The sequence below is a fragment of the Rhopalosiphum maidis genome, chromosome 3 (assembly GCF_003676215.2).
Source record: "Rhopalosiphum maidis isolate BTI-1 chromosome 3, ASM367621v3, whole genome shotgun sequence".
Classification (NCBI taxonomy): domain Eukaryota; kingdom Metazoa; phylum Arthropoda; class Insecta; order Hemiptera; family Aphididae; genus Rhopalosiphum; species Rhopalosiphum maidis.
In genome coordinates, this window is record NC_040879.1 from 57,550,852 (window position 1) to 57,566,280 (window position 15,429).

Sequence of the window (15,429 nt, forward strand, 5' to 3'; positions counted from 1 at the left end):
TCCAACGTGGAAATCAACGTACGTCAGAGAAGATTTTATAATAAAGAAAAATTGCCAATATTAAAAGGTCACTACACAAACGGTGACACGTTTATGCATGTAACAGCGACTTTTTTACTTTAGTTATACGTCGTTTAATTTATATTGTTTCATTTCGACTCGCCTCACGTCTATTCAATATTGATGATGTCGTCTTGCTCTACACACACACACACACACTGTAATATATCAGTATTGTATAAACATGTATAAAATACGTGAACTAAACAACGGAAAGTCCGGCAATATCAACCCTCACCGAGTACCATATCACCAAGGCCGATTCCGACGCCCATAAATAAATAGTTCTTACAGGAACTATATACTAGTGGACAAGGTATACCCCTACGTATAGAGACAATCAACCAAAGGGACGTCACCGTTGTCATTATTATTGTTTCGTCTTCGTTTGTTCCGCATTCATCGTAACTAACTTCTCTTTTATATACGTATATATTATATATTTACACGAATAAATGTATAGGTTACAATAACTTGTACCACGACGATGACGTATACAATACAAATCATGACCCTCTTTGGTATAAATAGTCCTACATATTATGTGTATAGGTATCTACTCCAGTTAAAAAGAGGTCATATTGTCGACAGGGATGAACAGATAGTAAAAAACAAAATGAAAAAAAAAACAAATTATTTCGTATAACGTTAGTAATATAATTATGTCATTGTACAATGGATATACAGAACAGAAGGTCATACAATTACAAATATCCTCCTCTCCACTCCAAAGAAAAAATGATCAATGTTTAGGTCTGAGACGAAAGTGTAAGTTATATAGAATATTATAGAATGTCGTTATAATTATTATTTTATATAAACTCGTAAATTGTTTTATTATTATTATTTATTAAAAAATTATGTCTCTATTATTTTAATTATGCTTATTTGAGTCAAATAATACATTTATGTTCATAATATTTGTATAATGCCTTTCAGTATTGAGCATTTACTTTTTCGCCTTTCATTAGCAAAAAAAAAAACACTAGAGTTTGATAACATTAATATTATTAATATATTTAATATTATATAATAATTTTAAATAAATATTAATTATCAAACAGCATTAAGTAATGAAAATCGAAAAAATTACTTTGTTGAATATTAATTATTGAGTTTATTAATTCATCAATGAATGAGTTACTGTAATAGAGTCGTTAAATTTAAATTGTACGATAAATTAAAACAATTCAGATTCGGAACCAGATGATCATCTGCAAGCCTATGCTTCTAAAAACTAATATTTTATTGTATATTACTAAGGAATCTGCCCCCTACTCGCTTCGTTTACAAATCCCTTGGGTGGTCAAGAGCTTAAGACTACCCACTTCGGCCCATGCCATCATCCCTGGGGCTTACCTCTGTTGCTCACCTCTTTTGCATCTTGAAATTTAATATCTGTTATTTAAAATATTTAAAAATTAAATATGTAGAAAACAAAAATAAAATATTGAAAACTTTTTTAAACAAGTTTTATAAATATTTAATCAATAATAATTAATATATATTTATTTTTTGGCAATTTTTTTATATTGAAGATATATAGAGATATATTTTCTATTAATATTATTGTTTTTATTTAATGTGTGCTGAACTACCTATGTTTTTTCTAAAACTAAATTTATCATAGTAATATTAACTTATATATATATATATATATATATATATAGCATTTAAGTGGTGAAAAGTTACGTCTCTAAAAACAATTTTTTTGATTTAATTAGTCGTTATTTTTTATCTAAATATTCAGTTTTGTGGAACTTGAAACGTCTGCAAAAAAGAATTGTGCCTATCTAATTTTAATACTTTAGAGTTTTCAATTATTGATGTGGAACTTAGCATTAAATTTTTCAAAAAAAAAAAACCTAAGCTATATTTAATATAAAAATATATTTATAAATATATTTTTTTAAGTTATTTACTAAACATTTTGAAAGTTAACATAAAGTATATTAAATTATAATATTATAGTGTAGTACTATAAATCACAGCCATGTGTACCTTTAACTGAGTTAACTATATGGTCTATAATAGGGTAACTATATATTCCGTTTAAAATAGGATTGTCATTCTTTCGAGCATCATTCCCTTATCTCGGCAAACTTCGAAGAGGAAGCTATTTTGGACGTTTTTTGGGGATCGTTCCATTTTAATCCCGTTATCTTCATATTATTATATGTACCTACATAAAAAAAAAAACTTGTCAAAACAGTACGATTTTTACAGTTTTATATTGAATTAATAAAAATCTTTATTTAATCAAAAATTAATATATGATAACAATAATAGTTTTTATCTAATAAGTGGCAAGTGACAAACTGACAACCTAAATAATATTATAGAAGATAAACATATTTTTTGAGTCAGTTACGTATTTACAGGAGGAGGGTGGATTCTTCGACCTTCATGACCTTTTGTTATATTTTTTTCAAGGAAATATATTATATTCATATATTAATATTACTATAATGCAGAAAAACATACTGCAGTACTTGGGAACCATTTACGACGAATGATTATTATAAAAATTATTATAGGAATGAGCTCTAGAAGTCTAGCCAGCGATACTATAGTCCAAGGCTGGGCATTAACGAATTAAAAATTAAAATTAAGTTAAAACATTAAGTTAATTAACTCGTTACTTTTTTTTCAAATTAACTTTTAACTTAATAAGTTACTTTTTTTAAGATTAACGTGTTAACTTCAAGTAAATTTTATTCAAAACTATCTAAATTAAGTTAATTTTTGTCTGAAGAATAATGCAATTCAAAATTTTAGGATTTACTTTAGAAAATCAGGTTTATTGGTAGCTAGTTGGTACTTCGATGTATCATTTTAAATTTCCCTGGTAATTTTCTCGAGTATAAAGAAAACAATATTATGTGTCTAGAATTTTTTATTTTTGCAAAATAGAAAATTTTAACTTTAAACTAAGTTAAGTTACTTTTTTTAAAAAAGTTCATTTTTAACTTAACGAGTTAACGGAAAAAATATGAGTAACTTTTAACTTAATTCAATTTTATTATTTTCAAAATAATAAAGTTAAAAAAAAATCGTTAACTTTCCCAGCATTGCTATAATCCAACTAATCGATCGATCGAGTGTAATAACTAATTTACAAATAATAATAAAACTAATATATGATAGCAGCCAGTATAAAAAATTGGCATGTACCCACTCACTCATGATAATACCATGTAACGTTATAGATAAGCTGTTGAGTACCTAATTAACAAAAAAAGAAAATCGAGTTTTGATATAGATGTAAAGCTATAAATATTTATTATTATATATTTATATATTAATGATATGATAAAAAAATAATAACTTAACCTAACCATTTAATATTTGTAAGAAGTATTCAATTTTGTTTTTACAAAACATTACATTTAAAGTAACATGCTTAACATGTTATACAATATATAATATAATATTGTAATTATTTTTAAATTATTTAGTTTTTTTTTAACTGAAGCACAATCACAAATGCACCGTACGCTAACACACGGTAAACTACACTACACTACTCCATAGTGCTAACTAAATGGCATTATCTGATGGATTGAGTGTACTTATTTAAACCTCTCCGCTCCTATTATATTTTTTGAGAAAAATCCATCTATTTTTGTCCTTATCTGCCCGTGACTTGCCTTTCTTTATCTTGTGTTTAATTTTACATTTTTACACAGTTTTATTGTTATGTCATAATACAGCTCATGTACACAAGGATTTTAAATAATAATTATTACGAACCTACCCGTTCTATAAAATAGTAACATAAAAACCGACAGTCGCCGGATGGTGGGTGTTATTAAAACACGTATATTTATGTGATGTCCGGATGAGCGATGATAATTGATTAATCGTGTAAAATGAGACACCCGTAAAATTGTAATTACTACATCGTATATATCATACATAGTGGTGACGATTGATTGTCGCGACGATAATATTATAGTTTGACGAGATGGTAGTGGAGAAACCACAAATGTAATAGGTTGGTATATAAAAGCTGAAGGAATCCGAGACTATATTTTACACCAATGCAATATATAGCTAATAATGCTAACGTAGGTTTTTCTATTTTCATGAATGTCAGAATGTTTATTTTATTAATTAATTTATGAGTAGATATTATAATATGAATTAATTATATATATATATATGTTATATGTGTATAATAAAGTGAATGCAAGAAAGTAGCTATAGAGGCCTACTAAATTATAACGATACATGTTGATAAATATTCACATTTTATTTATTCTCATCAAATTCACTAGCTATCTTATTTCGTCTAAATTTAATGTTTCGTATTATGTATTTTAAAAATTATTATATTAACGTTTTTAATCATTGTAAGAACTCGTATTACAAACTAACATGAATTTATCAATAACCACCAAAAAATAAAATATCGATACAATAGCATGATAATAAATAATAATATTTAAAACAGATTTAGGTAAGTAGGTACTTAAATTTTTCTTGCACGTAGTTTTTGTTTCATGTAAACTGTATATAGTTGTAGTGATCGCCATTATAGATAGATAGATACCCTACGTAGTGGTGATATGCCTGCATCGCCTGTACGGCTGTACGTGTACACACATACTTTAAAGTTCAAACTATAAATGCTTATAATTTTGACAAAACTACTTTTATTGACTATATATATTTTATACGACATTACCTAAATATTATTCATAGACTGGAGTAATATTACGTATCGCGTGTTCAATGTTCATAGTGCTAACACTGTAGAGTATATTATGTAATTATGCATAATTATGAGAGGGGTGGAAAATGTATATGTCGGCGTTTCAATCGAACTGATTTTATGGACAGTAATATAGAGCGTATTAGGTAGTTACCTATTTTTAGATTTTAAAATGAAATGTCGATGAATATATCGAGTTTATTTTTTTGTCTGTATATTATACAGACAAAGTTATTAATACTTCTCAGAAAAATTGAGAAACATAGACAGATAATTAAGGAAAAACAAGAATTTTAAAGCAAAATCAGTTTTTAATCAAATGGATTTTATCTTTGAGATGTAATTCGAAAACCAATAATCGCAGATAATTGAAATATTTAAATTATCATTTAAATATATATTAAAATATTGTTTCTCTTTTTGTGTTATTTATAATCATTTTAAATTTTCCATTATTATTTTTTTTTTTTTTACAGAAGTGGATTAATTAAAAATTATTTTGGTTAAATTTATAATAAAAATATTTAAAATAGTTATATAGACAATTTTTATTTTTATAAGCATTTGATTTTGATATATTGACAAAATTCATCAAAACTACAAACATTTGAAAATTCTTTTGTAGTTAAAAATGTATAAAATGTGCATTTTTTATAGACAAGAAGGTTACCTATAGAATAATACATCATTTAATTTTAATTTAACACATGTATATTACAGTGACCTACTCGATATGTACCGTACTGCAGAGCGGTTTTATTTTTACATAATATAAAAAATTATTGCACATGGTTAAAATACATTTTATTGTTATTATTGAATATTTAGTTTATACGCTCTTAGTAAATATTTAATTGATTCATATTAGTTCTGAATATTTCAATTTTTCATAAATTTATGGTAGCTATATTATGCATAATAAAAAATTATAATTTATTACAAAAATCTAATTCTTTTTTATAACCTTTTTTTTTGGGGGGGAGGAGGGGTTCGCATGCTTATAATACGCTCCATAGCCTTAACACAAATCGCTCCTGGAGACATCATTATTTAAAAACATCTTACAACTTGATTCAAATGGTTCAATTTATAGTAAAATATTTGTTGGTAAGTTAAACAACATATTACGTGACAACATTGTTAAGAAAAGATAGATATGCTATAATAGGTCCCTACATGTCGATAGAAATCTATCGCGAAAATAGGAATTTATTCGTTTCCTTGTATCATATCCCGATGTGCAATCTATAACATGTACTTCATTAATAGTGGCCACAGAACATGCGAGTAAAATAGATGTCTACGGAGTATCGATTATCTCTAAAGTTCTCGTGTTCTTTATTTCTAAATGACACAAGAACCAGACATTTTGATATACCTAATTCCTATATTGTCAGATTACAGTGATATTTTAATTTACTAGCACAGTTTAACAAAACTTTATAATAATTGTTATTCGGTTACTGTATTATTCCATCTCACCCGCGCTATTATATTGTAAGACCCAAATAAATCATTAATTTCGTTTTAAATTATCGATTTTAAATTGGTTCATCGGTTGCCGCGGTTTTAGACGCGTATCAGGCCAACCCGGCGTGGTTTGATCGAATGATAACTCCGTCATTGATAACGCACACGGTTAATCTATGATAACGTAATTTTTTATCAACCGAATTTTCCCTCCGATTTATACTCGTATAATAATATAATAAGACATAATAAAACCTCTATAGTTTTCTCTTTGTGAATTTAGTATTCACCGCAATAATACTGCTACTGTTTTTAGACATTTAGTACGCATGAATGTTTTTTTTTACCGCCAGGTCAAGGCGCGTCGACCACAACGACCGATCGTATCGTAACGTTTTTTCGGTGTAGTCAAAAAGTCTTCTCGATTCCACTAACTCAAAACTTACCGTCGTGGCTCGACTCATATTCGTTACGCACTCCGTCTTCTCCGGATAGTTTAAAAGATGAGCGGCGACAAAATTAAAAGCCTAGTGGAACTCGCCAACAATAGGCTGAACAGTAGCGAAGATTTTGAACAATTTCAGACGTTCGTTACCCGAGAGCTCGATTTGGACACTGTAAGTATAGTTATTTATTTTTTGTTTTATTACAATATACACCGTAGATTGTTCCTGTATTATGCCTTTGTAATAACATAATATGTCTAGAGAACAGTGTAATGTGCAAAATAACTCAACCGTTGATAAAATATTACATCCGTGATTTAAAATCGATAAATATTTGTTCATTGAATTACTTACTAGATGATAAAGACGATAGTAGCATTAATGCTAAAATTAATACAATTCGACTGAAAAATCTGGTTATTGAAGTTTAGTTATTTTATAATCCAGATTTATTTTAAATTATAATTTTTTTAAGTTATTAAAATATTGTGTTAATAATTTGATATTATTATAGCATATTTGACACATTTAGATAGTTACTTATTCAAAAATTCAATGATTGTATACATATTTATTTAAATTAATTGATTTTAAACTGTAGATAGACCTTGTAAACTTTATAGTTATTTTTTGCTATCCTAAAACTGCCCACACACTGTGCGTTCTTACTCATTATTTATTGTCGTTATCATGAACGTAGTAAAAAACACTATTTTAACCATTTTGTTAATAGCAAAATGTGCATTTTTATTTAATATTGTAATAATATGATAAGTGATAATGTACAAGTATAATATCAATTAGATTTAGATATTCGTTGAAAACCTCTATTGTAAATAATTTACCTTAATTTGAATATGTTGAGATTAAATAAAAACAATATAAAAGCTACAACACTACTATTTTATCACTTTCTAACTATTTATTTTTGTATAATACCATCAAACATTATTTGTATATTTTACAGATATATTCATTAATAGATGAAAAAATTGATCGTGTAGATGGGCCCAAAGTATTGGAGTATATATTAGTTGGACTTTCTGTGAAACCGGGTTCCCAAGAAACCGTTGAACAAGTATGTACTGACGCACCGTTATATGCATTTCTCACTTTAATGTACTCAGAATAATATCTTAAATACTTAAACGTCAGATTTTATAGATAGTAGTGAGATATGCTACCTAAAGCTAGTAGATCAAACCACTATTATTTTATTTTTATAAATTGATACAAGAAACTAGTTGGTACTTTTAACATATAACAATATTTTTACAGGTCTATGAATATGTATTAAACGCAATCAATAATGCCGAAATTCCAGAAAAAATGAAAGTATGTTTGATTAGTCGATTATCATTAGAATTAAATAAACTATCGACCAAGCAGCTTATCAAATTTATAAATATGTGTAAAAAAGACATCGAAGAATCAAACGAAAACTGTGTTCAGAGGTAATAATACTCATATTACTATTTTTTTATTTTTTTTTTAACACATTTTAAGATATGATATTTTAATTTCAGCTGGAAAGAATTGTTTCCTCATATTTTAAAAATAATATCTGATATCAAACTTATTAGAACTGAAGATTTTGAAATGGCAGGAGCTGATTATAAAGAAATGATCATTACTGACATTTGTCGTTTTAAAGTGCAACCCAACATAACAGTAGCACTTGCACTAATGTTTAGGTATGTTTTTCTCTGGTTAAATTTTACACACAATTACACCACATATTTTGAAATTGTTTCATTAATTTATTTATAGGGGGACACTATTGACTGAAAAAGAACATGAACTAGTTATCAAAACATTATGCTCATATTTTGGTCAAATGAAACCTCAAGAAATTCCACCTATTCTACAACAAATATTACATTTTTGTTCAAGTGGAGATTTTTTAACTCTATTTTGTACACTTCAAAAATATTTTGATGATAAGTATCATTTAGACCAAAGTAATGATGAAAACTTTGCATTTGAAATAGGTATGGTGTTTTATTATCAACTGTCTGCGTATTGTTAATAAATTTGTATAAAGTTCTAAATATTTATATTTGATATTATATTGAATTTTTAGAGGGTGATGAGAAAAAAGAATTTTTAGAAGCTGAAAGTACAGTATTATTTCTCTTGGAAGACTTTGCTAAAGTACATTCTTCATTTGTTAATGATATTACTAAGTATATAAAAAATAGTATTGGTGCTCCTAACATGGTTTTTGGTCCATTCATGTTGGCATTTTTACTAACTATGTCTTGCTGTGCGCCTTTTGAAGCTAATGTAAGAAGATTACTCATTTATTAAAAATTATATTAAATTTGTACATTCATTGTTTTTAGGTTATTGATTTGATAAAAAAGCTTGTAGTTCAGTCATTGGTAGAAGTAAAAAATACTCAACGTTCATATTGGTTAAAACTCAATTACACGGATATATATGATGTTTACACACAATTTAAAATATTTATAAAGAGCGAGTATGTTTTTAATGTCGCTTATTATTTTCTTTATAATTATAATTTAATAATTACTATTTGTTTATTTAGAATATCAAGTTATGAAAAAATATTTAAAGGTCTTGTTAATTTGGGATTATCATTTCTTGGAACCACTTCATCTGTATTTAAAAGTAAGTCTTTAATTAAATCATTTTTATTCTATGCAAACAGTCTTAATATTACTGCATTATTTTACTTTAGAAAATGCCGAGATTATTGACACAGTTCATCAGCTTGGTTTGTTCATCATAGTATCATTGGTTCATAAGCGATCATTTATCACCGGTAGTGTTTTACGAAAATTGACCAATTTTATTACATCTAACCCTGAATGTAATCAATATTTAGGTACTCTGAAATATATTTTTTACTATACACATTTTAAGTATTTTGAAGTTGGTGATTAAGTTTATATTTTATGTCTTAGAGTGTTTACATAAACTTTGTAAGAACCAAAAATTAACAGTTATTGAAAATAATACTGAAATATTGAAGTTGTTTAAAGAAATACCAGTTGGCATGACTGATAAAGTAACTTGTGCAGTCATGCCCGTACTAAAGACATCAAAATATTTACGTGATAATATCATCATGATTTTACGAAAAGAACTCATATCAAAGTATGTTATTTTACAAAGTATACTATGTAATAATTGTTTATTTAATGTATAATTTGCGTTTTAACCTAACCATTAATATTAGTCTTATATTTTTGTATATTTTGGACTTAAAATCAGTATAAAATAACTTAATTTTGAATATTTTTTTTTAACAATTACTTATTAAAATATTATATATTGTATACATAATAGCTTACTTATATAAGTAATAAATGGTAGTCTGTTCCATTAGTATGTTAATACAAATTGATACTTTAATAAAGAATATTAAAGTTCTAAATTTTAATAAAATCCATTGAAATAATTAAATGTATATATTATAAATTGTTTATAGAGATTATCAGTTAAGGCATTGTGCAGTATTGGGATTTATTGAAATATTATGTAGTGTTCATTTGGACAGTTTTACAACATTAAGCCAGAATACAAACAGCCAAGATTCTTGGCCTGGATTATTTACTCAGGTAATTTGTAGTTGCATAATTATTTATTATTTTAATTGTTTTACTTTTCACATAAACAAAAATGTGTAATCAGACTAATCACAGACTAAAAATAAATAACTGGGATTCTTTTTATACACAATGCTAATTATTTTTTTACTATTAGCACAATAGTCTAATTTTTAAAGAATGTTAATTATAGATGGTTCTTGATCGAGATTCTGTGGATATTCATTCTGCTGTTGATTCTGAAGATACTTCAGAAAATAATAAAACAATTTGTTTGGAAATTTTGGACTCACTTAAAACATGTTTTTACCAAAAATCGGAAATCAAACAATCACTTTATAGAGGATTGATCAGAGTGACTTCGCATAACAATGAATTATGTATATGTGTCAATAGTTTGCTATTAGACCACATGAGTTCATGGTGTAACAGACTTGTAGTTGCAGAAAACAAAAAATCATTAAAATTTGACAAGTCCATAGTCATAGGAAAAGATAATAAACCTATTGTGCATGTGAGTTAATCATGATTTGTTTATATTCTTAAATTTTATGTTTATAAATTATTTGTAGGAGCCATTAGATGAGTTGATTTTGCTGGCTCAACACGTACTGGTTACAAGTATACAGTTCAACGACAACAAAGAGTATGCTAAAATTGATGAGTTAAAACAATTACTCTGTCAACTGGTAAATTTCTATAGTGAGTGCAATACAGACGAAATAAAAGTGGTAAGTAAGATCCATGTTTATTTGGTAAGAATAAAATTTGATTTCTATTATTTGATTCTTTTAGAACGAAAGTGATTGTCTACTGGATATTATTTCTGATACCACAGAATACATGGATGTCATCAAACAAATACTTTGTGTTTATCAAGCGTTTATGGTCTATATAGTTAATTCATGGCATAGTTTTGACCAAGACAAAGAATGTTGTAAAAAACTTCAAAAATTATTTTCTAAATACAATCATATTTTGGAAGCCGTTATGGTAATATTAATTTTCCTATTTTAAGGAATATTTACTATATTTTACTGTTTTAGGCATTAGATAAAACTAATAAAAAAAAGGATAAAGGAAATAAAAAAAATAAAGGTGAAACAACTGGAACAATTACTAAATTTGTTGAACCAGCAATTCATTTAGATTTCGATGTACTGTATAAGTTTCTTTCTTTACTCACGTAAGACTTATTTTATATTTTATCAATAACAATTTTTTCTAAAATTAGAAATAATTTAAAATTTGATGTTTTTAGTAAAAATGTAAGCTGGGCATCTGAACTTAATGTTATTCTGTTAAAACAAAATGTGAGACTATGGGAATTTGTATTAAAACTGGTACAAACATATTTGACAGAAGTGAAGAATTTGCTTTCGCGTGATATAAAACCTCGTAATTTATATGAAAATATTTGTAAATTAACAAAGTAAGAATTTCAACTCTCATATTATTTATGCGTGTATCAATTATTTATCCAACTAATGTTAATAGATTGCTTTACGACTATTTTCTATTTGATGTTTGTGAAAAAATTAAATTTAGTCAAACAGTCCTTGAATTAGGATTGGATTGTTATTTACAAATAATAAAACTTGTTAATTCACATTACAAAAACTTGAATAAATTTTTTTCTGACTCCAGTAAGTATATTAAGTAAATATTATACAGTTAATGTTAATATATTTTTAAAATAATTTATGAATTATTAGACAAAGATGATTCGAATGATGAATCAGGAGAAATATTCAATGTTCTGCGTAATATGAGATTATATTTGGATCAAATTTTACAAATGAATCAAATCGATGACATTAGTAACGAACAGGAAGATAATGATGACAAAGAAGCATATGATAAAATTGAAGCTCATCTAATTGGATGTGTGTCTGTAGTATGTCATGGCATTAAAAATAATCAGGGTTCTAAAATTAAAAATGTAATCTTGATTAATATTTATTTTAGAAAATGAATAATTAAATGTTCCTTTCTTATAGATATTAACCTGGCTATCTATGGTAGCCGAAAAATATTCATTTTCAAATTCAAACAACTCTAAACAATTCTTAACTCTCATGCTAGAGATGCATTCAGCAAACCAAGACGATCCTATAATGTTAGCTACTACGATTAAAAATTTATGCCATTCATTTGGTCGAATAAATAAAGTGAGTAACTGTTTAAAGAAAATAAAAACCATTTCATTGAGCAGTATTTAATATAAGGAATTAAAAAATGTAGGTCTAGACTAAAATAGTAAAAGTAATATTAGCTAAGAAAAAATAGGGGGGAATACAATAATAACAAAGTAAAAATAACAAAATAAAAATAAAATAAAAGTAATGTACATATAAAAATACATATAATTATTTACATTTATTAGCAAAATAGGTTAATATTATTATTATTTGTATCACAATTACTAATTTTAATGTTTAGATTATGTTTTAAACAATTGTATATTTAATTAGTTAAAATATAATATTATGGAAATTAATTTAATGATACATGTTAACTCATTTAAAGCTAAGAATGCTAAAATATTGACTATGTCCTTAAAAAAATATCTATTATCTTTTGAGTCATATTCATCTAGCAATATTTTGCTCACAATTATTATACTTTTTTTTTGTGTGTTCTCCAAATTGTGTATAGCTATATTAGTATAAATAGTTTATAATTTTGACTTTTATCACATTACTTTCATTAGTATTTAACCTTAATATTTCTAGTGAACTATTTCTTAATAATTGTGAGCACATATTTCAACCTATATTATCACCAATGTATTTCACTTTTTTATTTTATCTAATATAAATTAAATTTGCTTTAGATTTTGCTATTATTACTTTCACTATTTTTACTTAGTTATTATTACCTTAGAAATTTGGAGCAAATACCAAAAAATGTAGATCTATTTTCGTTTAGTTAATAATTTTTCATATTAACTTAATTTTTAATTTAATTTAAGCAAACATTTTTTTAAAACAAGTTTGATATAAAGTTGATTGTAGTATATCTATTATTAATGAATTGCTTTATTATATTTCAATAGTCTAATAAAACCAGTCAATCACAAATGAGACCATTGAAATTAATAACTACTTGGAACAGAGCAGTTATGTGTCCTGTATTATGTCAAAGCTTGTGCAATGAATTAAACTGTGTCATGCAGTGCTTATCTCGAATCAAGGCTGAACTGAATGCATCACAGAAAAAAATAAAGAATATTTGTCAAGACCGACTGAAATCTCGAGAAAAAGCCATCTGTCATCGTATTGTTTTAGTGGTATTGTCTGCAACTTCATTTACGAAAACAGTTATCCCATTGGGTCAATGTACAGAGTCTGTTTTCAATTTGTTATATCAAGTCTATAAAACCATCAACGTGGTTATTAAACATTTCCTGGCCCGTTCCACTGTGAACGAGCCTGTGTACAAGCAAGCTTTGTTGAGTAAACTTTTCTCTTTGTATGTTTTAAACAGTATGTAATTATGTTAAATTTACTTTATTTTAGATTGAGCAAATTGTCAGAAATTGTCAATGATCAACTGTCACCAAATGTTTCTAAGTTTATCATGTTCATAGAGGTACACTACTTGTAATGGTTATTTTATTTATATTTCACCAACAATGCTCATAATAAATTATGCATTATATTTCAGTACGATAGACCATTGACGGATAAAGAGAAGAAGTCTGTTCAATTGAAAAATCAAACACGTCGCCAAGCATCTTACATTCCAAGAGTAGTCACTGAACTAGAGCTATTCGTGAATCTAATTACTAAATTGGGGAAAAAATGCAAGGTTATTATTTTACTGTTCTATTTGTTGGCGTTTATTTTTTATGATTATAATTATATTATAATATTATAATAATAGAGTATGAGTTGTTAATCTGTGTTTGATGATTAGGATCAACATTTGGTGAACAGTATCAAACTCACTGCTACCCGTGACTTCAGACTAAATGTACAGAAAGTTCAAGACATGCTTAGCAAACAAAATAATTCAGATGTAAGTAGACTTTAATTAATTAAGTAATTAATAAATGACTGTAAATGTAATGTTTTTTTCTTTGGTAAAGGAAAGCGACGAAGAAATCATTGGTAATAATAAAAGATCAAATGAGTCTGATGAGCAACCACCAAATAAGAAACAAAGGTCCTGTTCAAATACATCTGATGAAATTAGAGAAGTATCATCAATTATCTGATGCTTTTTTTTTTTGTTACGATATATACTATTTTCTTATCAACATATCCTATTTCTTAATGCTTTACATTAAAAGGTATTTTTTTTATTTTTTCTTGCTGTGAAATTAAACTAAATTTAAGATTCATATATTAAGTTGTAATGATCATATGTAATATTTATAGTTACTTTATCCTTAAGCTTTGTTTTATGTTGAACTAAATGTATTTTTATCATTAATGAGTAGTTTTTATACGTTATTTATACGTTATTTATACTTATAATTTATATGAAAAATACATAATTTTTTACTAATAAATTATAATGGCCCATGGTTTTGTGTCCTGATTTCTTAAAATAATAAATGGTTAATTTAGTGCATCTTAGTTGAATAAAGTAAGATAAATAAAACTCTCTAATATTCTAATACATTTGTTAGTTCTGTTTGTCTTTGTAAAAGTTAGTTTATTTTTATTATGCTATTTATTTCTGTTAAAGAATATCTGGAGATACCTTTAAATTTAAAATAGAAAATAAAAAGTATTTGAAGTTACTTTTAAATTACCTTTGTTTGACATTAATTTTTGATTGTTCATAAAATAATATTTAATATTTTTGTCTGCAGATTATTTATCAAAGTACATTTATTTTAATAAACAGAAAATTGTTTTTAAATGATTTTGACTGTTTTAGAACTCATAAGGTAGATGAAATGCTAAATTTTCAAATATTTTGTTATTTTTATGTTAATATATTTGTTTTCGTTTTTGTTAGTATATTATCAACACTCATTTTATAAGGAAATAAAATTTCAATTGCATTGTTTTTCTCCAAAATTTGTATAACATTCTTTTTAATAATATTTCTATATAATTTGAAGAAAACAAAATATTAATAACTTAGTAATGTATATTGAACTTTATATCATTGTACTACTGCTTCATTGTTCCATTTTGATATA

General features: G+C 26.0%; 1 protein-coding gene across 1 annotated transcript; it reads left to right on the forward strand.

The window, feature by feature from the left end:
• The first annotated feature begins 6,486 nt into the window (after positions 1 to 6,486).
• Positions 6,487 to 14,618, forward strand: LOC113556704 (Fanconi anemia group I protein homolog). Its single transcript, XM_026961811.1, has 24 exons — positions 6,487 to 6,864; positions 7,661 to 7,771; positions 7,972 to 8,147; positions 8,220 to 8,387; positions 8,464 to 8,684; positions 8,777 to 8,979; positions 9,039 to 9,175; positions 9,245 to 9,327; positions 9,398 to 9,544; positions 9,624 to 9,816; positions 10,151 to 10,280; positions 10,462 to 10,782; positions 10,841 to 10,999; positions 11,064 to 11,261; positions 11,315 to 11,454; positions 11,530 to 11,700; positions 11,766 to 11,914; positions 11,984 to 12,210; positions 12,269 to 12,439; positions 13,327 to 13,721; positions 13,790 to 13,862; positions 13,938 to 14,081; positions 14,190 to 14,291; positions 14,362 to 14,618. The coding sequence occupies exons 1-24, from the start codon at positions 6,751 to 6,753 to the stop codon at positions 14,488 to 14,490; spliced, it is 4,062 nt and encodes a 1,353-aa protein (XP_026817612.1). The 5' UTR covers positions 6,487 to 6,750; the 3' UTR covers positions 14,491 to 14,618.
• Positions 14,619 to 15,429: the final 811 nt, after the last annotated feature.

What these genes read in the sequence shown, in the direction of transcription:
- LOC113556704 (XM_026961811.1), top strand. Translation starts at nt 6,751, where the DNA reads ATGAGCGGCGACAAAATTAAAAGCCTAGTGGAACTCGCCAACAATAGG. An exon ending in CACTTCATCTGTATTTAAAA is followed by an intron (nt 9,328 to 9,397) that starts GTAAGTCTTTAA and finishes ATTTTACTTTAG; the next exon opens with AAAATGCCGAGATTATTGAC. An exon ending in ATACAGACGAAATAAAAGTG is followed by an intron (nt 11,000 to 11,063) that starts GTAAGTAAGATC and finishes TGATTCTTTTAG; the next exon opens with AACGAAAGTGATTGTCTACT.